The 26,062-nt window shown below is 53.2% G+C and overlaps 1 protein-coding gene across 5 annotated transcripts in view; it reads right to left on the reverse strand.

Moving 5' to 3' along the window:
- Positions 1-2,102: 2,102 nt before the first annotated feature.
- Positions 2,103-26,062, reverse strand: part of ASAP1 (ArfGAP with SH3 domain, ankyrin repeat and PH domain 1) — a 311,003-nt gene continuing 287,043 nt past the window's right edge. For 3 of the 5 annotated variants that reach the window (XM_042923770.1, XM_042923768.1, XM_042923772.1), the window contains 6 exons: positions 25,528-25,698; positions 17,363-17,432; positions 15,031-15,089; positions 9,256-9,755; positions 7,227-7,349; positions 2,103-4,779 (listed from right to left, as the gene is read on the reverse strand). In XM_042923770.1, the coding sequence (XP_042779704.1) occupies positions 4,705-4,779; positions 7,227-7,349; positions 9,256-9,755; positions 15,031-15,089; positions 17,363-17,432; positions 25,528-25,698 (998 nt within the window). In that variant the 3' untranslated portion in view covers positions 2,103-4,704. The remainder of the gene's footprint in view (positions 4,780-7,226; positions 7,350-9,255; positions 9,756-15,030; positions 15,090-17,362; positions 17,433-25,527; positions 25,699-26,062) is intronic. The other 2 variants (XM_042923771.1, XM_042923769.1) reach the window with 1 other exon arrangement.

Consider the following 26,062-nt stretch of genomic DNA (forward strand, 5'->3'; position numbering starts at 1 on the left):
TGACCTCAGGGTTCAAGTCTGGTCGCCGCCCTTTGGTAGCAACTTGACTCTTGGCCGGTTACGACTTGACCTCCCTAAGCTGCAGCCTGCTCGTCTTTAAAGAGGGGAGGAGACCAGGCCAGGTTCCTGGTGCTACAGAGGTGAGTCTGGCCGTGCCCCAGGGCCTCGTGAGCGGTCACTGGGGCAGGCGGGTGCACCTGTTACTTGGGGGGGGGGGGGCTGCTCCAGCCGTTGCAGGGGAGCATCGCTCTCCCGCCAGCCTCCATGCGAGCTCTGTGCCTTTCACCCTCTCGGTCAGTGCGGGCCTGTAGCAGGAGCGCAGACTGAGGGCCCCAGGGACGCCCCCCACCGGGTGGGCCCCACGGTCATCAGTGCTTCTCTGTCCCCCTCCCCCTGAGGGCTTCTCAGGGACAGAGCTTTGGGGTTTGTCTTTGCAACTACAGGTCTGGCATCGTCTCGACACACAGAGAATACCTACCTGGGGAATGTACGAGGTCGGATATTTAAGGTAAGGCAACCTCCCCTCCAGCCCAGGCTGCTGCTGGACAGGCCGGACTCAACGTGTCCCCCACCGTGGGGCTGTGCGAGTGAGCACATGGTCAGCTGCAGAGAGGGGAGCCCCTCGGCCCTGAGTTACCTACATGCTGGGACCTGGAAAGGTCAGATACCAGCCCAGGTGGGTGAGGACACACGCAGTGGGGAGGGGGCAAAATAGGAGAGGTTGAATTAGAATTACCGTCTCCACTATCCACGCAGGCCACATTCTGGAAGGAAGATCTAGGATTGGGGAAGAGGAGAAACAAGTAGGGCAGCGAGTGGGGGTGGGAGGAGGCTGTTGCCGAGGCCACAAGGACCTGGGCTCGCCCTGCTGCCATCAGTGACCTTGAGCAAGTCCCTTCAGCCCCATGCGCGGATTTCCTCATCTGAAGATGTGCCCCAAGAGGATTTTCGCTGCACAGGAGACTGAATGCGCATACGGGAAACACAGGCTCACCAACCATCTAGTGGTCCAAGGGCCGAAGGCAAGGAGATCAGAGTTCCTCTGGTTTCTGGCGTCACTGGGGGAGGAATGTCCGAGGCAGCTCGCAGCATCCTGGAGGGGCTGCCTCCGAGGGGGGCAAGTCCTTTAATTTCAGACAGACACCTACCAGGTTTAAAACAATATAGAACCGATGTAACCACTGCAGCACTGATTCGAGAGAAAGCCGGCTTCCCCTTTGCCTGAACTATCCGGATAATTACATTAGCCTGTCCCAGAAATAGCCTGATAGTCACTGGTGTCCACACCGAAGCCCATCTTCCCCGTCAGCACCGTCTGTAGGCTTTATCTGGTCTAGGTGTGTGATAGGCACTAACCTCCACCAACGAGGAACCCGAAGGAATGCCAGGCCAACACTCCAGAGTGTTCAGTGTTGTCGCCTCCAGCCGTTTTCCACCTCTGCTTCCAGGCTGGAACGCTGCGATGGATCCTAGGACGGCACCGGGGCCAGAACCACTCACTTGGACCCAGACTCGGTTGTGTACCAGCCACGGCATGTCCTGCAGGGCAGTGAGGCTTTCTGGGCCTCCTTTTTAATTTTTTTTTTTAAATGTTTTATTTATTTTTGAGACAGAGAGACAGAGCATGAGCAGGGGAGGGGCAGAGAGACAGGGAGACACAGAATCCAAAGCAGGCTCCAGGCTGTTGGCACAGAGCCCGACGCGGGGCTCGAACCCATAAACTGTGAGATCATGACCTGAGCCGAAGTCGGACGCTCAACTGACTGAGCTACCCAGGCACCCCCCTCCTTTTTAAACTCTGTAAAGCTGAGAGGTGTGTGCCTCTTGCTGGGGGGGCAGGGCTCTCCCCTCTTCACATAAAAAGGAGAAGTGGGTGCATGGAGGTGGGAGTGGGAACGGGGGGGGGGTGGGCAAAATGCAGAGGACTTGTTTTGTAAGCCCAGGAAAGTGATGGACATCTTTATGTCTCCAAAGCTTTGACACAGGAATGGCTGTGTTATCTACCCACCCACCCGCCGCCCCAAAGCACAGCCAAGCAGGAGCCCTGATTCTCTCCGAATGGAACAGAGTGGACGACTCACAAAATGGCTTGATTTCAGATGTTTGGGATCAACTGAGAATATGTTTATTTAAAAGCAATTTTAAATATTAAAAAAAGTAGAAATTAACACATACAGTACTGAAAAACGGTCACATTAACTCCGTGTGAAATGACAAGTGTACTGATGCCTCGTGGTAACACCCAGACGAGAGTTTGGAATTTATCTAGCGGCACTACGGGGTTCCTATACAACGTGTAGAAGTTCTAGGCAATAAAAAAATAAATAGCAATTGCTGTTCAACAGTAAAATAAGACACAGGCTATTTGCAGAACGTAACTTTCCCCTCTGGGGGAAAAAAGAACTAATTAACTATTTTTTTTCCCCATAAGGTTCCATACCTTCAAAATACTATATCATGTACAAAATTGCAGATAGTGGCTCGCTGAGTTTCAGAACAAAGATTCAAACTCGACCAAGATCACCAAAGGTACTTGTCCCTAGCTTTCCTATGTCTCGCGGTAAGCTGGATTAGACAGAATGCAAATTCCTCACGGAAAACAAAAAACCAGAAAGAAAAACACAGAAGGTATCGGAAAAAAACCCAAAGGAACAACTGCATCTGTGGAAGGAGGAGAAAGAACAGACAAGGACTCCGTGTAATTTTAGACATCTAGGTTTTGAGTTTTTTAGAAAACCAGTTTATTTTGAGATCGGCTGAAAATACCATAGGCCACGAAGACGAACGGTTCTTCAATGCAACTCGGAACGCGTACTTGAATGAACCAGGACGCTCCGTGACTCGGGACGGCGCCTTCCTGGGCCGACGGCCCCGTGAGCCGCCTGGCTCCTGACGCTGGCGGGCTGTGCGCGGCTCGCGGGGGCCGCCGGGCCAGCAACTGCTCAAAACCACTTTCCAGGAACAGCTGGGAAGTCGCGGTGCGGGTGCGTTCACGCAAGGTTTCTTTGTGAGGTGGGTGTTCGGAGTTTTCGCGGCGATCCCTTCAGCAGAGCCGGGCTCCCTACCACTCCCTGAGCGCTGTGGTCCAGGGGGCTTTTCCCACGGGCGCGGGAGGGAGCGCGCGTCCGTGAAACGAGCGTTTCTAAGCCACGCGCTGCCGAGGTTCCCTGCTTAAAAACACCAGCTTTCTATGCTGTTGCCAACAAAGCGGTTTAAGCAAACGCGATGCCACGAGGACACACGGGCCTCGGAATCCAGAGGGCGGCCCCGCCGACTGGGGAACGCTGAAAAGAACGTGCTCTTTTCAGAACCCAGACCGGCGGACAAGACCGAGCGCGCAGGGCGCCCTCAGCGGCCTGATGGCCGCGACTGGGACGGAGAGAACACGGAGGGAGGCTCGCTGCGGGAAGAGCGCCGGTTCACGGCGGCGTTCGAGCACTTGGCCGCGACCTGCCTTGAAGGGAACGGGTTTACTGAAGTCAGCTTAAGGCCGGAAGCCTCACCTACGCCTCGGGTGTCATCAAAAGCACGGAGGAACAGGAGGCTGGCTTCAGCACCCGGATCCTATGGGGGGGTGGGGGGGAAGCCGTGTGAAGGGCCGACTGTTAAATTCTTCTTGAATCCTCTCTTACAGGTTTAAATTGATCAAGGACAAAACTGACAAAATAATGAATTTAAACTGGTGTATCAGGTGCTTTAACACATCGGGAGGATGCTAATTCATAACGGGATACGCAGCTTCACGCTCTGAGAAGGCCAAATGACTGACTAGAAACGGGTATTGTCGCAACCTTATAATTTCTGCTTTAATGGCGATCAAGTTTAAAAAATGTACAGTTCAACTTGTCCGTACTGTTCCTTTATAAAAGGCAGATCTCAGGTAAGCTTCTAAATGCATGCATAATGTAGAGGCTAATGTTTCCTGGCGGTCCTCGGTTCCTGAAAGTTGAACTTCACCAGATGTGTTTTAAGCTTTTGTCAAAATAGTCGTGAAGGATATGTTATTTCTGCATAATGAGGTAATATCTCAGGGGCGGGCACTCGTCACCGTAAGACAGGATAAACCGACCGCGCCTAGCCTGCCCGAGGCGGTGGGGACGGTCAACTGCCACCAAAGGGTTTGGGCCGGTGAGTATTTTATTTTGCTGAAGGAGCAACACTTACGTTTAACCGAGCACTTCTCTGTAATAAATACCAAAGTAGGTTTTTGTGGCTGTGAACCGTGTACACAGACCGCTACAGGCCGTTCTGTCACGGAGCTAATTTCACCTGGAGAACAGAACCCACCTCTCTGCTAATGTTGCGTTTTCAGTAACACAATGGAGAATACTGTTTTGTTAGGAACACGAGTCAATTCTACGCCTTTCAACGGCTGCTGGAGACCACTTCTCCTTGCGAAGCCAGCAGCTGCTATATTCCTGTTTCTGTCTGTCTGCTTGGAAAACAGCATAGAGATGTTAAGTGCTAGACGCCAGGGATGGCTTTGGCAAACCAGTAAGGCGCGCCGGGTCCCAGGGCTACCCTAATACTGGCGAAGGCGGAAGACCACAGACTATTTACAACACACACTGCGTTCCCCTCCTGAGGCGGCCCTGGAGTGAGTCCCTCGTTCTGTAACAGCAGCTATATACACGTGTGCACGGGAGTACGTGGAGGCGGCAGTCTTGCGTGAAGATGTGGACAATCTCAAGGTCCTGCTCTTTGCTAGTCAGACAGGATGTGAACAAAGGACACTGGAAAGACCCCCTTCCTTTCAGGCTGTCCTTCGATATGCCCGATCTGCGGGGAGAAAAGAGTCGTCAGTCTGCAGGCGGCCCACGGGCCGGGGGTGCCCCCCCAACCTGGTGAGCTATAGGGCGCTAATGACAAGAAAATACGTGCACCAATAACAGAAGAAGGTAGGACACGCTCAGCGCTTCTCCGGGACCTCACGGCGCCCGCACGCCAGCCCCAAGGGAGGGGAGCGTCCACGCGCGGGCGGGAGGACCTGCCCGAGGTCCCACACGGGCTGCAGACTCCACGGTCCGCGCTCTTAACCAGGGTGCTCAACCGGCTCTCCCGCTGAGCCTCCTCGCACAAGCCTTGCTAAGCCTTGTCTGAAAAATGGGGCTAAAGGACCCTTTCTCCTCAGGACCCTCACGAGGTTACACGAAAACCCACACAGATGCGAAGGGCTGGCTTGCCGACCAGACCTGCTCGTTCTGGCTGCTGTGGGGGAAGGAGACCGATAAGGTCTGAGATGGACGGTGGCCTGGGGTCACTTTACGGTCTGCTGCCCGAGCCTGTGAGCCACAGTGCCCAGCAAGAACCTCCTAATTAGCTCAGTTAGGTCCCCATTAATTGCATGAAGGAGAATCCGGTCACGAGCCTTCAGAGCAAAGAGGACACGCACACTGGCTTTAAAGGACAAAAGCAGAGAGTGGACGGATGGTGGCGTTAGGGACCAGGTCGGCTCTCACCTTCATCTACGAAACACCCGCAATGTGGACGTCGGCTGAGGCAGGAGCTGTGGGGGGAGCCCAGGGCTGGTTCCTTTATTCACCGGCTCTTTGACCTGGGGAAGCCCCCGGGGCCCCCCTGGGCCGTGGGGCATGGGCTTCTCATCTTGGAGGCGGAGCTAACGGTAAGACCTGACCTGCTCACCTCGGGCGTCTTACTCAGCTGGCGTCAGGCACGTGAGAGGGTTCTGTCCATCAGAAATCGCTGGTGCCGTGCACGGCATTATTTTTATGTCTGCTTCGGCAGATGTGCTGACACTACAAACTTTCCACTTACTCCCTCTGGATCCTCTGCTGTCCTCACCACTTTCTTAGCAAGGGATCTGGTCGCCGCTTGCTTATAATAACATCACCGTATCATCAAAGGGCATCCTTGTGGGGAGGGGTTACTCACGGCCCATTTCTGAGCAGGAAACAGGCCTCCAGAAGGGACATGCCTCATCCCAGGCCACAGGGCGTTGTGAGTGACTCCCACGGGGTCTTCAGAGCCCATCTCCTTGTCATGACTCTCTAGCAAGCTCCACCCCAGGAGGAGGCCCGATCCTAACAGAGGCAGGAGGGGCCCGGGGCTATCCCCACTTGTCCCTCTGGAGCAGGGGGGAGGCCCCTCATCCCTCCGGCCGGGGCTTCCCAGCTTCAGCACTCCTGACACCCAGGCCAGCAGCTCTGTTCTCCCAGCACTGCAGCACCCTGGCTTCTACTTGCCAGAGGCCCAGAGCGTCCCCGCTTCCCAGGTCCCCAGCGTCGCTGCTTCAGTCCCAGCAAAATCTCTGTCACTGTGATCGAGAATCTGCAGTCCCTCTCCAGGCCCAAAGGCAGAAAAGCCAAAGGTACACACCTGTGTGTGTGTGTGTGTGTGTGTGTGTGTGTGTGTGTGTGTGCGCGCGCGCATACGTGCACGTGTGCTCTGGGCCCTAGCAGGCTCTGCTGGCAACTGTGAACCACAGGTCCCTTCCCAGCAGACAGAACGGGGTCCCTCTGGGCAGGTGGGGTGCAGGCTGCCGAGGAAGCAGAACCTCCAGGCTGATGCTGGGAACGATCAGAGGACACCATCCCCGATGCCTCCGGCCAGTTGTCACGGGAGGCCCACTCCCGTGGCAGCCAGGACAGCATAGACCTGTCGGCTGCCCTTACAGCCACCGAGAATCTCCAAACAGCCGCTGTGTGAGGGTGACGGTGCCTTTCCGTTCTGACACCTGGGCAGCAGTTTTAATGAAAAAGGGATTTTTATAGATATTTTCACTTAATCCTCTAAAATCAAGTGAGGAAGGTCTGATGGCCCACTTTACAAAGACCGGCCTGCAGGGTGGATTAAGGACCGAGCCTGGGGACAGGGCAGTGGTAAACAGGGACGCAGGCCTCCGAGCCTGAGCCCGGGACGGTGTGTTTTGGGGAGCAGGGCATCGGGCGTCGGGGTCAGAGACGCTCCCGAATCCAGCTGCCTACCATGCTGAACTGTCCTGAGCTCTTCCAGTGAAACGGCAGCAAATACCTGCGGCTCACGGGGGGCATGATAACAAGGTTGTAAAGCACATGCGTGCGGTAATTCTCCTGAGCCAGTTTCGAAGCCCCACGGCTCTGTTCCTAGCACGACAGCGGTGACAGAAGACACCCAGCGACCACACCAGAGGGTAAGCGAGGCGGCCGGCAGGATCCTGGCGCCGGGCGCTGCTCGTCATCGCGGGGCGGGCACCCCCCGCCCCCTACCCCCCGCACCCTGGTACGTACCCACCACTCCTGGTCTTCCTCCCCCGTGACCACAATCACTTCCCCCTCCATGAAGGTGAGCTCATCGTCATTGTCCGCCTGGCAGTCGTAGATGGTCTTCACTCGCCTCACCTTGTTTTTGCCCTTCAATAAAGAAACTGGGTTTTAGCTGAAAAAAGGACACGCAGACCTCGGCGTGGGCTTTAACCTCCCCGAGCCTCGACTTCTCCCCTGTGGGAGGGGAGGCCGGTCTGCCAGGCGCCCAGGTGCTGTGCGCCGCCTCCCTCTTCCCCGAGCTCTGGGACGGAGCGAATTATGGGCGGGGATCAAAACGCAGCTCCACCGAAAGCCATGAGGCACCCTGCCCTCCCCCCACCCACAACAGCAGCTTGCAGAGATGACAGCAGAGGGTAAAAATGGTGCCGGGAAACATGATGTAAAGAAGAATGTGCATCTTCTGCAGACTGAACGCACGACATGAACACATTTCTCAGTCCCCTCACGCAAAGTACCAAGTCAGCACATGCTGGGGAACCAGGATGCAGCGGCCTGGGTGGGAGGCTTCCAGGCAGTTCCCAACAATGTTTTAACGTCTGATCACTTTTCCCTTGGGCTTTTATCTGTTCTGGTTTTTTGCAAACAGAAAGATGGAAATAGAGAAATCATCTTCGAAAGGAGGTTTCTGGTGCCCTGCTCGTTAAATAATTAGTATTACAAAAGGCGAGGTGTGGGGCGCCTGGGTGGCTCAGTCGTTTAGGCGTCCGACTTCGGCTCAGGTCATGATCTCACGGTTCGTGGGTTCGAGCCCCACATTGGGCTCTGTACTGACAGCTCGGAGCCTGGAGCCTGCTTCAGGTTCTGTGTCCCCACCAACCCCCCGCCCCTCCCCTGCTTGTGCTGTGTCTCTCTCTCATTTAAAAACCCCCCAAAACCGAGCAGTGTCTCTCAGTGTTTTGGGTCAGCTGACTCCTCCTCTGCATGCTCTGGGCTGTCCCTCAGCCACCCCCTTCCTCTCTGCAGCCCCTCCCGGGGCCGGTGACGCTGGAGGAGCGGCGGCCAAGGCGTCTCAGCTCCGAGGCCCGTAGGCGAGAATTTACAATGGGGAGGATGAAACGACAGCGTCAGACAACGTGCAAGCGCGTGGTGTGGGCCGGAAACTGCACCCGGTGAGGCCAGCAGCGGCGCCCGGGGTCTCAGAGGTTGCCTTCGGGGGGAGTGAGCGCACGTGCCACACCGCCCAGGGCGGCCTCCGAGCCGTGGACAGGGGGGTGTGTTGGTCCCTCCTCTCCTCCGGGGCGGAAGGGACACACTTCTGCTGCAACGCTGTTCTTACAGAGGGCGAGGGCAGAACCGCACGCAGCGGGCGGCCCTTCTGCTCCCTCGGGGACTGTGCTCCTTGGCCTGGGCCGCCAGTGCCCCCCACCAAGGGCACGCTGAATCTTCCTGGAGCCCTGCCCCAAAGAAGGGTTTTTTGGGCAAAAAGCATTTTTATATTAGAATAAAACCGACATATTACAGAGCAGGAAGCGTTTCATGAAAACGAGGGAGTGTGAGATTTCAACCGAGTTCTGCACGTGCAAGTCCCCTGGGCTTTGCCTCCACCTCCTCCAGGAAGATGCGGTGAGAAGCAGAGAGCAGATCTGCAGAATCCGGAGACGGAACCTGCTCTCCTGTGACTCTAGGAGAGGAGGACTCTGGTCCTCCAGGCTCTTGGAGCTGAGTGTCTGCAAGGCGCCAGCTTGGTGCCACTGTCACTGCACTTAACTGCCTGTGAGCTGGCTCGGTGACTGCACTGGCTCCTTTCTGTGTACGGGGAAACTGAGGCCCCGAGAGGGTAAGTAACGGGCCCAGGTCACGCAGCCGGAGCGTGAGGCCCCCCTGCTGGAGTGCAACGCCCATGTCCCTGACCGCCGGGCTCTGCTCTGGCTCGATGCCAGGGGAGGCGAGCAGGCCTGTGCTGCTTCTGGGCCCGCTGGAGCACGTGCCCTCCCGCGGGGCCCCGGAGCGCAGCAGCGGGCTCACGAAAGCCTCAAACGCGGCGCCTACCCACCGTATTGATTTTCCTGGGCAGCGGGACGGGCGTCTCTGGCAGAGTGGGCGTGAGGTCGTTGGAGTCTTCGGATGCTTGCTTTTGGATGGTGTCTCGGGACTGCACGTTCGGGGAGAGATCCACCGGGTGTGACTTCTGGGTGACGTCTGGGGGCTGCTGGGCCTTGGGCGACACGTCCCCAGCCTGGGACTTCGCCAGCAGGTCTCCCAGCTGCGGTTTGGGAGGGAGGTCCTTCATCTGTGGCTTGGGGGGTAAGTCTGCCAGCTGGGGCTTGGGGGGCAGGTCTCCCAGCTGGGGCTTGGGGGGCAGGTCTCCCGGCTTAGGAGGCAAATCTCCCATTTGGGGTTTGGGACCCAGTTCTGTGGGCTTCGGGGGCAGGTCTCCGGGTGGTGGCTTCTGTGGTAAGTCTGCCAACTGTGAGGACTTCTGAAAGATCTCGGGCGGGATGTTGGCTTTGTCCAGGGAGAGGTGATGGCTGGTTTCTGTTTTCCTTAGTGCCACTGTGGGAAGCAACCACAGAGAGGGAGGTCACTGGAGGGCACCACGAGGCGGGGAAGCGCTGCCCTCTCCATCCATCAGTCCCCAGGAGGACCGAGGGACAGTGAGTGGCCGCTCCGGGGCCGGACCCAGGCACACACTGCCCGTCCTTAGAAGATAAAAGTTGGAGGCCTGGAAGGCGTCCACATTACAGTGTGTTATTTCACACCTCAGTTATGTAGGAACGGGATGTGCAAACTAATCCAGAATTTAAAAAACATGACTGTTTAAATTAAAAAAAAAAAACCAGCAACCATAATACAAACAGGTTATAAAGTTTTCCACAAGCCTACCACCTAAATGTAGCCATTTAAAGTAAGGGGACAGGGTGTCTGGGTGGCTCAGTCGGTTAAGCATCCGACTTTGGCTTGGGTCATGATCTTGAGGTTTGGGAGTCTGAGCCCCACGTCAAGCTCTCTGCTGTCGGCACGGAGCCCACTTCAGATCCTCTGTCCCCCTCTCTCTGCCCCTTCCTTCCCAAATAAACAAAAAATACAGTACTGGGTCATATTTCCTCCTGGACTTTTCTGTATGTTTTCCACAGATAAAATGTTTATCTGCCTTTATCTATACGCTGCTTTAGGAAGAGTATTTGCCAGTTCAATAAAGTTCCTTTGGCAACAGTATGTACTTTTTAATGTTGCGTTCTGTTCTGTGGCTGTCTCATAATTCATGATGAATTCCTCACGTTCACACGTTTCACACGCTACATAAGGTAAGACATGAAAAGGCTTCTCCCCTCACCCACCCCAATCCTTCGAGGTAACCTCTGCAACGTTTTGGTGACACAGGTCCTTCTACTTACGAATGTATCTTTTAAAAACCCTACGTGGCATTTTCACGTACTTTGCAACTTTGTTTTCTGCCTATTTAATGTGTTTGGGAGGATTTCCTAGGCAGGTCCCCCCCACTCCCTGTGTGGCTGCGGCCGGAATACCGCACCGCCTGGGGATTCCAGTTCGTCAAACCATACCCACAGCTCTACTGGTAGGACCCAAGATCCTACGGACATGTCCAAGGCCACTCCAGCCGGTACTTACCTGCTGTGTGATCTTGGGCAGATTACACAACCTCCCTGTGCCTCACCTTCCTTATTTCTAAAACATGAGTCAGTACAGGTCAAGAGTTTGCCAACAGGGCCTGGCAGGCTCTAAGCATTATATAAGAGCATTATCACACTGTCAGACAGGGTTGCTGGAGGCGAGGGTTCACATTTTCACTTATTCTTATAACTCGGGCTCCTGGTACAGAGCCAAGTACACAGTAGACATTCATTCAGCAAGGAAGTAGCTGACTAAGGCACATGGAGTAAGTCAAACTAAGGACGCTATTCTAAAAGTACAACATATTCCCAAAGATATTCTCAAAATTTATTTAAAAAAAAAAAAGAAATAAAAGATGAATGCTGGTGTTGTAAACTGTCACAGGCTGTACCGTAGCTGTTTCTGCTCATGGCCTGCTCAGCCATGTCCCTTCCTAAGGAAATCAAATTCAAGGGCACGCTGCTCGCGGGCTGGCCCTTGAGCTCCAGCTGGCGTGGCTGAGCTCAAAGAGTTCAAGCAAGCCAGATTCCTCTCTCGCAAGTCACCAACGGGGTGAGCGCAAGGCAGAGGCTGGCAATGACGGGGCAAAGCTGGGGGATCCCCCGAGGCGGTGGGCGTGGCAAGCCTCTCTGTGAGCCACTCCTGGGGGAACAGACACTAAGTCCTGGGGAGAGAGAACCCCAAACCATGCAGCTCCAGTGCAAGGAATCTATCCTAGAAAAAGGATCAAAGCCAGGCCATGAGATGCTCGCACTTGAATGTTCAGCACTGCACCGGTCACAGCGCCAAAGCTTCATGCTGTGTGGACGTAGAACGACCAGGCCTACGTAGCCCCTCATGGCACCAGACAATGGACTATGATGCAGCCGGTAAAAGCCGGATGGTGTGTAATTTGTTATGGAGAATGTTGTTGATTTGTTGTGTGAAAAAAAACAAACCAACAACAACTCCAGCTTAAATCGAAACCTAGAACAAAGCACAGAATAAAGGATATATACCAAATTGTTTTTATATTGGCAGATAGAAGACTTCGGGTGATTCGTGTTTTTCTTCTTTTTTTGGTTGTATTTTTTGAAAACCTTCTGGAATGAATACATGTACTTTTGTAATAGGTAGAAACAAGATAAGGGGTTTCTTCCCTAGGGAAGCTTGCCCAACCTTTGGCTATTCTATTTCCAAGCTGGTTTTGCGTTTTCCCCTCTCGAATTAAAAGTCCTTTCTGAACCGCCTTTTTAACTCGGAAGGGTTGACAAGCTGATTTTCCCCGCAAACTGGACTCCAGAGAGCACGTTGCTAGAGTGAGGCCCAGTAAGAACAAAAAAGGAATGAGAAGTCCACCCTCCACCCCCACTCCTTGCAGAAACCTGGGAGGTTATGGTGTAGCTGGTTCGCATGGGCTGGACTGGGTGGAAAGCACGCGGATACAGCCCCTTTGAAAAGCAACATGACCCAGAGTCCGGCCTATTAAACACTCTTCCCTTGGCCGTGATCATTCTACTCCTGAGAATGGCTTCTAAGAGCATAACTGAGGAACAGGAAGCAGAGGAAGAAAAACCCTGCAAACTCCTGGCCCAGACTCCCGACAGAAGGGGTTGCTGCACACAGGCTTGTGTGACATTGGGCCGATACTCGACTGCTGGCCACCGGCCTCGCGGAGTGGTTTTGACAGGGGGGAGGACTGGATCCGGGCTTTGAGCACTGACAGCTACACGCTTCCCACAAAGAGAGACCATCAGACGGTGTCCGCCTCTGGACAAAAGGACACCCAGCCCCCAGGCAGTAGCTCTGCTACGGTCTGAACCTGTATCTGACTGGGTCTCTAGGTCCCACGTCCAACTGACAGGAGAACCAGAGAATACAGGCACGTGTGAAAACAACCGCACGGGGATGCGGTCAGTAAATTCCAAACCGGAGAAACCTGTGAGGACAGATAACCCAGTTCCTTCCACAATAAATCACCGGAAAAGGAGAGACATGCAAGGGAAACCATGAGCCAAGACGCTCAAGAGACAAATCAGTCAGGTGTTAACATGTGGACCTTATTTCATTCTATCTTGTCTTAAACGATTTGTTAAAAAAAGGGGGGGGGGGTGTGGGTTGCCTCAGTTGGTTGGGCGTCCGACTCTTGATTGTGGCTCAGGTCATGATCCCAGGGTTGTGGGATGGAGCCCTGTGTGGGGCTCTGCACTGACAGTGGAGCCTGCTTGGGATTCTCTCTCTCTCTCTCTCTCTCTCTCTCTCTCTCTCTCTCTGCCCCCCCCCACCCCATTTCCCTCTCTTCCCCACTCGAGCTCTAAAATTAAAGAAAAAAAGACAGGCATTTATGAGATAATTAGAAATGTAAACTGGGTATTTGAAAGTACTAAGAAATTTTTTATTTTTATTTATTTATTTAATTTAATTTTTTTTATTTTTATTTTTTGAGAGAGAGAGCACAAGCTTGGAATGCCATTCCAGAGTTGGGGGGGGTGGGGCTAGTGCATAAGCATGGGGTCCACCTGAGGACATGGCCTGCTGCTTCCCGGGTGCCAAGTACAGGCAGCCGGGGACATGTGGTGGTGAGCGTGGGGCAGAGTGGGCTTACGTCCTGTTCACGGAGAAAGCAGAAGCGAAGTTGTTTCGGGGAGAACAGGAGGTGTGAAGGACAGGAGAGCTACGGTGGTGGCAAGTCAGTAGATCCCGCGGATGGAGAGCACCGGGTCGCACCCGAGGCCCGTGTGAGCTCAGCGGTCTTGACCGCTTCTCGGACCGCTCTACGGTCCTGACTGTGCCCTCCAGCACGTCCAAGTGCGTGGAGTCAGCCCAGGGCTGGTCAAGCGGGCAGAGCCAGCACAGCAGGGGCGCGGAAGGTGAGGGAGAGCACTCGGGGAGATTTTGGCTCCGGAGGGGATGTGGGACAGTGAGAAGGTGGCAGTGGCCAGGGTGGGGGTGTCACAGAAGGGGCTAAGAATCGCCAGGGTTTGGGTGCAGGAGGAAGGGAGCCGGACAGGCAGGTGGAAGGAATCAGTGGTGAGGCGTGATGGGCAGAGAAGAGTGCAGGGCTGAATGCGGGGCCGGTTGTGGAGGAGTGGCGACAGGGCCGGGGAAACACCTCAAACTTCTCTGGGATCAGGACAGCCCTCTGGGCTGAGGTTAAAAAACAACAACAATAAAACAATGACTTGAGATAAAGACTTCGTAAATCCAGGGGACGCTTCCTTTGTGTTCCTTGGAGAATGAACTGGCAGCCACCTGGGACTCCCTGGTACTACACAGGAGCCTGGGCAGCACCCCTCCAGATATGTCACTTTACTAAAGACCTCTGGAGCGGGGTGGATCCCAGCTCTCTGCCACGAATCCCTCACTTTGACTTCTGGGGTCAAAGGTCTTGCCGTGGCCACCAAAACCCACGGAGCAGCCACGAGTCCTCTGAGCCTCCACCGGCACCTAACGTGGGCCCTCTGGCCTGTGCGCCTAGGTGAGGACGGGCAGAATGAACCAAGCACGTCTGGGGGTGTTCTCCCAGCTCCCAAGCAGGAGCTGGCAACAAAGAAGAGGGAGCAGATAAGGTGATGGGACGTGCTGGTCTTACGGATGAAAAGCTCCATCAGGATTAAAGAAGATTTGGTCAAAGGACCGAGTGTCTCTGCTTGGAGAGGAGGCAGCACTTAGAGACACTGCTTTCTTGTCCTTCTCAGAGCATGCGTCCCTCTGCTTTGCATGAGGGGTGCCATCCCAGGGAAGAATTTCTGTGCCCCCCAGCAGCAAGGTGCTTTCTGAAGCATGATCTCATTTCGTCCCCACGAAGCCTCACGAAGCAGGCATTCTTGCCCACATTTGCAAGTGAGGACTTGGAGGCTTCGGGAAGCTTCCGGGTCCACCGTCCAGGCGGCATGGTGAGTGAGCGGTAGAGCTGGTGCTGGTTCCCAGGTCTCTGACCATGTGTGCAAGGGAAGGAATGGCATGCCCATCCCTGGGATGATCACGTGCCTTCTGGAGAAGGACTGTGGTTTTTAGGAAAAGTATGGTGTTTTGCTAACCACAGAATCGGAGTTTATAAGTATCCTTCTTCATTGAACAAACATTAACTGGGCACCTGCCAGGTGCTGCTTCAGGCGTCTGGGACCAAGCCATGAACTAAAGAGACAGAGACACCTGTCCCCTGGAGGGCATGGTGATACTCCAGTTAGGTGAACACGAGAGAGAGGAGTCTTACCTTTCTGAGGTAGTTTAGGAAGAACTCTTGGGCCAAGGGCAGTCTTTGCAGAGCCGGTGCTGATTAATAAATAAGAATCATTTAGGATCTCAAAATGCTAGAATATCATTAATGATGTAATATTCAAGGAAATCATAGGAGTTTGGTGAATTCTCTAAAAACCCTTCCAAAATTTCTTTAATGAAAGATTACAGTCTATTTCCCACAATTCAAGATTTGCCTGGCCATGGAGGACCCAGGACAGGATGAAAAGGCCAAGCCTGTGAAAGTGAAAACTGCCTGCCCTTCTCCCTGGACACCTGTCCACAGAAGTACCGACTGAGAGCATCTGTCCCCACAAAACCTCAGTCAGTCCTCTCATGGGATACAGTCTCTCAACCTAAGTCTTTGGCCCCCATGTCCAGGTGAGGAAAAACTGAAGTCTGTGGAGTTTCAGTGACCAGCAGAGGGTCCCAAGGCAGGCCAGGGTGGGGGAGGGGGGACATAAATTCAGACCCCTCTCTGTCCATCGCCAGAGCCCTGATATCCTCCATGGCCCCAGAGCAGATCGTTTGGGTTCTCAGACCCCCAGGCTCTCCCTGAGCTCTCCTTCCTCTTGGAGCACTTACACAACGAGTGGGGAAAAATACCCAAGTCTCGGGAACAGAAGCCCACTCCAGGTGGTCCAAATAATCGAATGTTCCTCCCCACGCCCCTGCCGCCGCTGAAATGCCCGGGCTGCAGGTGGCACCTGTTGGCTTCAGCGGGAGGCGGTAGCTACTCTCAGGACACCGAGCACTGCAGACTCCCAGAGCGACAGCAGCCGAGCGCCCAAGTCCTCTGTGCCAAGGGCCCCTTTCAAGCTCTCGTTTGTCTTTTTCTGTCCTATGATGTCCTAAGAATTGGCTTGTTCCTCTTTCTCTCCTAACTGCATTTAAAGAAGAGGGAAAGCCAAGCCAACCAAACAACACAGAGTCAAAGATGATGAAGTGCACGTGTTCTCAGCCGCTGGCCTCCAACCACCCTCGGTCCTAACTGCTCTCTCCTCAGCTCCTGGATCCCCTGGCCCCAGGCCAGGGAGGGCCGTGAAGTCCCCGTGAATCTGGAAACAGTGAACACACAGGGCTTCGCCTCAAATACCTCTGGAGCGTGTGTTCCGACCTTGGCATCTTCTCAGGGAAGCACCTGCCGGCTACTGACGTGAGCACGGTGGTTACTCCTGACCCAGGCCCCGGGCCCTGGGCCACCACTGAACGCCTGTGGGCCCGGGCTTCTTCCCACGGAAACGAACACGAGGCCGCTGCTGTGTGCATGCGTGTGTGTGTGTGTGTGTGTGTGTGCGAGCAGCCCGATTCCGTTCAAAAAGCACTCTGTATGTGTCAGACGCTCTGCCCCTCTGGAAGAAGACCCCAGAACTGAAGTTTGCGTCCCCCAGAGTGGGGCGGACGGGCGATGGAATGGGAATGACAGGCGGGACACGAGGGAAGGGGACAATGGGATGCAGAGTCTGGAAGACAGCTGTTTGCGTCCAGCTCTGACATTGCCACCACTTAACCTCTCAACCTTTCGGGGCTGTTTCCTCATCTGTAAAACTGAGGAAATAGTAATTGGCCTATCTTGCGAGGCTGTAAAGACCAAATGGGGCAGGGGTGCTAAAATAAATGAGGACTTTGTTTCTGTCTCATTTGATAAAACTCTGGAAAGCTACCCCGGCACGCCAGCTGACTCTCTCTCCCCGAGGTTTTGGGGCTGGAAGTGTCTTTGTGTCTTTATCTCAGACCGGGCCTCTAGAGAAAACCCTTTGCATCGGGATTGGGTGAATGTTGCCCACAGAAGATCTTCCAAAATATCCCGTTTCAGTGAAAGGAGGGAAGGAAGGAATGCTGCTTTCAGCATAGCCAAAGAAAACCTCACAAACGGGGCCCTTGGAGAGAGTCCTACTGTTAGGTTTGAAAACCTCTGGGCTGTCGGGCTTCCCTGAGGACTGCCTTCATTCCCAAGTCCGCAAAAAGGAGTCAAGAGGGAAAGTAACAAAACAGAGCTACTTGTTAAAATACTAAAATTAAAATCTCCTCCTGGTAAGACTCTGTGACATCAGGGAAGTGGGGTCTGTCCCCCCCCCAGGGACCCTGGATGGAGGAGAGCCGTGCCGCTCACAGACGTACTGGGCAAGAGCGGCTCGCACGACTGGCCACGAGACACGTGAGCGTGCCCACTGTGAACACTGAGCTCCTCACGACCAGCCCCGGCTGGTGGGCCACACTTTGGGTAGACTGCCACTAAAACCCATTCCTAGAATTCACAACAGTCACCCGTGATCCCCACCGGGGGAGAAAGCAGGAAGGCGGCTTACCTCGATTGCTGAGATAGTCCCTCAAACTTATTTGCAGTCTTACTTGACGATGATGGACCCACATCGTTCCCTGCAGGGAAAACCAGAGGCAGAGTCACACCTTCAGACAGGGAAACGGAATAGAGGGATGTAGGACTTCGCAGACAGGCACCCCTTTGGTTCCAGAAGGGAATTTAAGAAACCCAAGCTAGAACGGCATGCACTTCTAACTTTAAAACAAAACACAACGGAACAAAACCAAAGCATCGGCTTGGGTTCTGACGATGTTTTTCTTGCTATTAAAGGAGTATGTTGCAAAGATGTGCAGCCTGCTCCCAGGCGAGGCCTCTAAGGTCACGGGGCTTTGGGGATGTCCTACTGCCTCAGGATCTTGTCCTCAGCTTGGGGGCAGGGAGAGAAGAGTCAAACCTCAAACTCACCTGGAGGTTCCTGTGTCAGGAGACTAGCCCTGGGAGCCAGACTCAGAAGAAATACACAACCCACAAACTCTGTGTGTGTGTGTGTGTGTGTGTGTGTGTGTGTGTGTGTGTGTGTATGCACATGGAGGTGGCCACTGTTCAGCAGGGTGGTGATAACCGGCCAGGAATCTGATCGTTCAAACATGCACTTATTAAGCGTCTACCGTGTGCAAGGCATGAATGTGGAGCAGGAGGCACAAAAGCAAATGAAATGTCACTGCTCTTGCAGTCTGTGATCTGGCCTGGGAGACGTACACACACCAAGTATACTGACCACGCGGGATGAGAGGAGTGTTGCACAAGGTTGGGTGCTATGAAAGAAAAACGTGTCTAACTGGTAAGAGGAACACAGAGAGTCCTTTTGGGGGACATGCACCTGAACGCTGATGCATTTTCTCACGGCGGAGCGGCAGAACCAGATACGTGCTCTGCGTCCAGAAGGCGGAAAGCCTGGCTAGAATAAAGGGGGCTCTTTTGTGATCCGTCCCATGGTGGGAGGAGCACAGAGCCCCAAGCTGCCAGGCTCTCCTGGAGGAATCCCGGCGAACCTGCAGGGGGGGCGGTGGTCTCCGTGCTCTAGCTCATTTCCTTGCCTGCCAAGGTCCCTTTCGTCCCTTAGACACCCACAGTATCTCCCAGGTGCCGCCGGGAAGGGGCTTTGCTGAGGAGGCTCAGAAACAGGAGGGCGGCTGCAGAGGACAGCCCTAGGCAAAGCACTGAGCTCTGCGTCCTACGTGGCGGGTCTGCTCCATAGCACCTACGGCTGCCCAAATGCTTCTCCTCCTCACAATGACATGAAAAGCTGGTGTCATTATCCTCATTCTGAAGATGAGGAAACGAGGGTAAGTGAACAATGGCTGTAAGTCACATGGCTACATGACGTACCTGGAAGTCTCCACCGTGAGTCTACAGACTTTTCACTGCCCATCATGATGGCCCGATAGCAATTATCAATAATAGCGACTACCGCTCATTGGGCACTTACTGTGAGTGAGGTAAGGTATACGCACATCACGGGAATCACGTCTACGGCACGCGTAATACGGTTCCCCTCCATTTTGTTCATGAAGAAACACGAAGCAGTAAAGCCGAGCCCAAGGTCAAGTAGCTGGCAGGGGTGAGAGCTGTGATACAGAGCGGAGCAGCCTGCTACCAGGATGTGTACTAAACTCCCACCTTCTATCAGTGCCTGTCCTGGATGGGGGGGGAGGCTGGCACAGGGCGAAGACGAGGAGAACTTTCTGTAACTCTAGGACACTGATGCAAGGGGAAAGCTAAACTGGCGTTACCAGGACCCAAGACTTTCAAATACAGCTTTATTTTAGTAGGACGCTCCTTCTAACCATCAGTGTATTTCCATGAGCCAGCACTAATACCGAAGGACTCCTCTGGCAGCCTCTCACAAAATCCTCTGAGCTGTGAATGATGTTCAGGTAGGCGTTTCTTTTCAGCCTGGTGCTCGATGTGAGTCCTTAGGACTGGCTAGCAAATCTCACACTTTCAGACTTACAGGAGCCATAATAATCAAAATGGCAGAGAAAGCTCTACGTTAGGGCAAACTACTGTATCTGGTAATTCCCTTTTCGGGTGGAAAACATTCCAAATCAGCGATTCTTCGCCCTGTTATGTGCAAGACTGACCACGAGACCATTAGGGTTGCAGAAAGCCCCTCGCGCTGCCTGTGGTCACCTACTCTGCTGTCACACAGATAAGCCATCACACCAGGGGCTGTGGCCTGACACCTGCAGCCCCAGTGTCCAGGGTCCTCATTTGACCCTGCTCTCTGGCCACTCGAGGGGGCTCTCCGTCTGCAAAGACACTGTGTTTTTATGCCTCAGTAACTTTCCCGTCTCTTCTCTCTGCGACACCTAACCCCTCCCACCCGTGCCGAACTCCTGGAACTCCTGCACACCCTGCAAAGAGTATCTCCAAAGTCAACTTCTGGGAATTCTTCCCTAGCCAGGCTTGACCACTCCCTCCTTCCTTTTAGCCTACAACCACTACTCACAGAGCAGTGGTTAAAGGTGCAAATTTCGGAGCCAGCCAAGCCATCACCCAGTGGGTAGGGGTTTGGACTACTCTGCTTTTTCTACTAAGCGTCAGTCCCCTCATTTATATAACGGGAACCAAACAGTATCTACCCCACTAGATGGGTAAGAGCATCACAAGAGATAAATTATGGAGCGCAGGGCACCGTGCAGGGCCACAGGGAATGCGACACAAATGGTAATGATTATTCATAGCTCTCTGATGGAATGTAACAGAACGATGAGGATTTACTCATTGGGCGAACATTGGTCGTCTTTGTGACCCCACTGGCCAGCCCAGTCTCTGGCATGGAGCAGTCACCAGGCTCTTGCTGAAGGAAGTCAGCAGGACTCACGTGCTTCTCTGCCCACAGCTGCATTCCCCCCGCACCTGGTGGGAAGGCCTCTGTGGTCTGGCAGCCAGGAATCCCATCAATCTCGTGGCCAGACAAAGGCCATGAGCCATGTCTGGGAAGAAAAGTGTGGCTTAGACATATTTCTGGAGAAAGGACAGTATTCAAGGAAGGACCAAAAACACGGAAGCAGTTTCATCCCTTTTCCTCTCTTCATGCAACTTGGAAAAGGCCTCTTGCGTACAAAAGTTGGGTGTAAGAGAGAGCTGGAGACAGATGCTGGGCCAGCAGCTGAAGGAGTTGTGGCAGACTCGGGGCTACCTACTTTAGCTCTGAAACTTCGGGCCAAGAATTTATGGAGAGAGAGGAGGGCACTGGCCCAGGAGTGAATGACACACAGGCTCCAGGAATCTTCCGGAAAAGTGGATAAATACATGAGCCTTGATACCACAGCCCTGAAGTTAGTGGATTTGTGATCTTCTACGAGCACTTGACCACTCTGTGCTTCAACTTCCTCACTGATAGAATGGAGACAGTGATGGTGTCTATCTTATAGGATGGCTATGATGGCTAAATAGGACGACGACTGGACCAGTGCACGGCCCCAGGGCAGGGGAAACAATTTACAGATGGTAGCCACCATTATTAACTTCTAGAGCTGCATGCACAGTGGGGTTGGGGGGTGGGGGGCAGGGAGCTGACATAAAAATATGTGGGGGAACCGAAGAAAAGGGAAATTTCTGTCCAGAGGCTCTTTTACAAACCAATACTGCTCCAATAAGTAGACATTTCAAATACTGAGGCTTTCACCCAAAGTTCTGGCCTTGAAATAAGAGAAGTGAATCGATTTGTGGTATGGTTTTTCTTCTAGTATATGCTCTACAATAAAAAAAAGCTTATACAATTTTAAATCCCAGTGAACAAAGACAAGGAACCTAATGGTTTCCAGAGATCACTTAGCTTGGGATTGGTAGAACCTAGATTGGAACCCAGGCTTCCAGAATGTTCTTTTAGTACGTATTATGGTTTCCTGTGATGTGTGCTATAGAGACTTCTCTGAACACCTGCCAAAGGACAGAGATCTTGGGGCAAGTAGTTCTCAGGTATTAATTACAAGACTCTTAAGTATGAGAAGTGGGTTAAACTTATGGCCGCCATAAACTGGATAATTGGAGGTTTTTTTGTTTTTGTTTTTGTTTTTGCTCTTGCTGGTAGGAAGCTCAGTGTCAAATCTATGGTCTATTTCCAGCCATTGTATGTGAACTTCTATTACACATTTTGTGCAGAGATCAAACTCCTGGACCATGTGCTAGTTACCTTTGTTCTTCCTTTGTTCTCATTTCTTCATTAATTTTACTTAAATTGTAGTAAAATATGTGTTGGCCTGTTATAGAATAGGTTACAAACAAATTACTTATCTCCAAAGGTGAGGTTTAATGACACCCACCTGAAAAACCGAACTCCCCATAAAATGCAAATCTGCCTATAAGCCACTTTGTTTTGTAAACAAAAGCCTGCCTTAGCAGTCTCCCGAGACAGATGGCTGAATTCATCACAAGAGCGGGACTTCAGTAATGTGATGCCTGGGCTATTTTGGGTGCTGCGGCCACTGTGGTTCTGGCAGGGAGAAGGCCTGAGTGGCCCTCCCCGCACACCAGGGCTCCATGCTACAGATGGACGAGGAGGCATACAGCCAGGCGGAGGTGGGGGACAGTCCCAGGATCACTGTGCTACCATGTGCACAGCACAACAGAGCACGGCGAGGGGAGGACTGCAGCTCCCCAGCCACACAGGCTGGTGATGGATCCTGGCTCCCCGAGTACCGGCCGTGGGAACTTGGGCAGATGATTTAATCTTTCTGTGTCTCAGTGTCCTGAAAGTCAGGGTCCCAGCATTTCCTACTTTCTGGAAATGTGGTTAAGATTAGGTAAGTACTGGGGTGCCTGGCTGGCTCAGTCAGGGAAGCGTGAGACTCTTGATCTTGGGGTTGTGAGTTCGAGCCCTACACTGGATGTAGAGATTACTTAAATAAAACTTAAGACAAAAAACATTTAGATAATTACTATTAACTAGCCCCATTTCACAGCCAGAGAAACTGAGGGATGAAGAATGAAAAAATAACTGCCGAAAGCCACAGGTCTAGAAGGTGGTAGAGACTGATTAGGATCTGGGTATGGCACAGGGTCCACACTGGAGCACTCTACTCTGAGACAGACACAGCACAGGCCCTTGCAAATTCACAATGGTCTGGGGAAGAGAGGTGCACACAGCACTGTGGCAACCCCTGTGCCCGAGGGGCCAGAATGGGGGTAAGGTGGTGGCTAGCCTGGGAAGGCCCCTCAGGCGCGTCCCTGGAGAGCAGATCTGGAAGGACGACTAAGCATCAGCACACACGAGTTGAATATTCCAGTTCGAGGCGCATTATGAGCAAAGGCTCAGATCTTAGAGAAAAGAATGTAGCCTGGGAAGCTGGCATACCTCAATAGGGCAGGCACGTTGCTTTTCAGGGGGTGGGTACACGAGGCCTGGGGGAGCCAGGAGGCTGTGACTATACTACCTCCTCATGCTGGTATCCCCCCACTGCCTACCAGACCCGGAACCTGGTCTCAGATAGTCCCCAAAGGCCCCCAGCTCGGGCAGGGGAGAGATGGGAGGGTTAGGGGAACAAGAGAGGCACTGGAAAGATGATCCATGGATGGAAGCTGGAGGCATCGTAGCAGGTCTAGGGGTCTGATACCCCATGTGTTTTACCAATGATCAGCCTGGGGGCACCTGGGTGCCTCAGTAGGTTAAGTGCCTGACTCTTGATTTCAGCTCAGATCATGATCTCATGGTTGTGAGATCGAGCCCCAAGTAGGGCTCTGGACTATCAGTGTGGAGCCTGCTTGGGATTCCCTCTCTCCCTCTCTCTCTCTGCCCCTCCCCACCGAGTGCTTGCTCTCTAAATAAATCAACATTAAAAAAAAAAAAAAACTTGCTAAAAAAAAATAATAATAATAATCAGTCTGGATCCTGCCTCTAGCTTCTGGAACATGATGTCAGTGGGAGAGAGCTAGGGAGGGACCAAGCACTTACCATACCTGTGTCCGTAGGTGCCTTTAAGTAGATCTCACGTATGTGCACACACACCGATGTAGAAAGAATGACCCTGAGAATCCCAGAATTACTATTTGGGGTTGTTTGTGAGTGATGACCAAGGCCTGTGACATGAAGAATTGTCCCTATGCCACAGACAGATTCTGATGTTTGCCCCTCACGGCTGGCTGTAGGTGGGAGGCTCTAGCTGGCGAGAGCGGCCAGCAGACCACTCAGCGCCCATCTTCGAAAGGCTCCCTTTTGGTGGCACTAATTCGCCTAAAGCGGTAACTTTGCTTCTTAATGAAAAATGCCCCTTGTCCACAAAAGCAAAGAACAAAACATACATAAGACCAGCAGCTACTAGCCTGCTGCTGAGTGATGTGAAAGTTATCTAAGAAAGTGAGGATTCCTAAGCCAAAAAACAGATTTCGTACAATTCATTATAGGCCGACTGCACCTATGAGGTGAATAAGGCACTATAAACTTTACACAGAAATAAAAACTGATTCAACAACAGGATCAAAGTTTATGATCTGTGGTCTGAACATCTGCACGGGTGTGCCCTTCAAAGGCATGTCATCTGGGTCTGCAAAGTCCTCTTGGGTGAGGTCTGGGGATGGCTGAAGGCCCTGGAAGGCGACCATGGACAGGTCGAGGGCACACTCGATATACCAGTGTGTGGCTGTGCGAATCCCCCACTGCTCCTCCCTGGCCTGTCTCACCGGGGGACCGACTCTTCAGGGCCCCCCACAAAGCTTTCCCTGCAGTTTGACACGATTTCTCAGCATGTCCACAGGATGCAGTGGACACGTGAGCCCTAAAGAGTACAGAGCACTCACTCATTTGTCTGCCTGCCTCCCTCACGAGGCCAGGGGCTCCCTGAGCAGATGGGCTGAGAGGCAACCAACGACAGGCACGTACGCATGCGAGCCGAATGGCCAAAGGCACAGACATACTCGCACACACACTGTGGCACTGTGGCCAGATGACAGACGTGTGCTAACCTGCAAATGGGGAAGTATGGCTTTTTCCAGGAGCTCCCCAGGTTCACGACACCTTAGTACAGGCTTTTGAAGAGGCCTCGTAATGCATTCAGCTGAATTACCTATCAGTTACGCTCTCAAACCGAAGGAAAGAGAAGCTTCAGTGAAACTCAATGGCAGAAGGAGGTGACCCAGGCAAACGAGCGTGCTCCTTCGGTACAGCTGCTCTTTCTCGGCATGCCTGTCATGGGCCTGACCCCCTGGGCACTGGGGAGACTCCTGCTTCCCGATTTAAATTGCTGTGGGCTAGTGAAGAGTTCTGGGGAACTAAAAAGGTAGGCGGGGTGGAAATTACGTGCCTCGTGGATGTAAATTTGTTGTCCCCTGTCAACGTCACCAACGGACTCTGTGAACATTTATCTATTCTCAAGTGATTACCGACGACCTACCGTACACAGGCTAGATTCTAGGCCATGTAAACGCTAAAGAGAAGACAGACAAAATCCCTGCTCTCATGGAGCTCACATTCTAGAGAGACCAAGGAGCCAAATGCAGAGTACTTCTCCACGGTGATCAGGTGCTCTAAAGGAAACGGGTGGGGAGGAAGCTCCTGTCGAGAGGGGAGCTGGAAACAGAAACGTTCAAGCCCAGAAGCACAAAGGGGAGCCAGACTCTCAAAGCACACGACACGGATGCAGGCAGCGGACCGGCCTCGGGAGGGAGAGCCTGGTGTGCCTGACATGCCGTGAAGACGCAGGGTGGGCCGTGCACAGAGGGCAGGTGCTGAGAGGTGAGCCCTCTAGGTCCCGGGGCAAGGAGCTGGCGTTCACCCTGAAGCACAGCAGGAAAGCTTTAAAGGTGAGAAGTGACTAGGTCTGGTTTATATTTTGGGAAAAATTTCTGGTTTATATTCTGGCTGCTGTGAGAATGGATTACGCGGCTTTCCTGGGCCTCTGTTTCCTCATCCGTCAACGAGGCTGGCGATACCCGCTGCTCAGCGTTGCTACAGTGACTGCAAGAGATTCTGTGACAGGTGCACCGGAAATGCTCAGCACTTCACGTATCGCTCTGGTTTTTAAATGAGCCTAAGTGTTTTCCCAGATGCTTCTTGGCCTTAAACGCAATCACACCCGTGTGTATCCAGGCCCTCATCCGGCCTGTGTGCGGTCTGGTCCGCTTGCTGGATGTGCTAAGTGTCCACTGCCCACTGCACCCCACGCACTGCCTGGCCCGGGCAGCACGGGCCCTGACTTCAGGATGACTTACCCCAAGGAACTGCGCCTTTGTTTGGGGGCCCGTGAGGTAGTGGGCTGGGAGGGTCGGATAGGGTTCTCTTGTGTCCGGGTGGTGGGGGAGGAGGCCTCTTCTTGGACAGGGTGGAGCTGCCACTAGAGGTCTGGGTGCTTAGAGGGAGTGTTGAAGGAGGGCCAGTTGGACCTAGAAAGGAATCGAATGGGGCAGGAAGGTTAATCCCAGGCTCACAGACAGAACAGCCAGTATGCAGTCACTTCCGACACCAAATGTGGTATATGGTGCTCAAAGCTCAAAGCTGGGTACGGCCAACCCCATCAGCTCAGTCACTCACAAACAGGGGTTTCCAAATTGCTGGTTAAAAAAAAAAAATCACAAGAAAAGAAAGGGAAGCGTGTGCTTTTAAGGAAACGCCGATCCCATGGACTGCTAATGGGGTTAGGTCATTTAGGTACCGTGGGAAAAATCAAACATACATTTTTAAATGGACAACTTAGTGGGACCATCATAAAATCTACCGAGGAAGAAGGAACAAAGCACCACCAGCAGA

Source organism: Panthera leo, chromosome F2 (assembly GCF_018350215.1).
Source record: "Panthera leo isolate Ple1 chromosome F2, P.leo_Ple1_pat1.1, whole genome shotgun sequence".
Taxonomy (NCBI): domain Eukaryota; kingdom Metazoa; phylum Chordata; class Mammalia; order Carnivora; family Felidae; genus Panthera; species Panthera leo.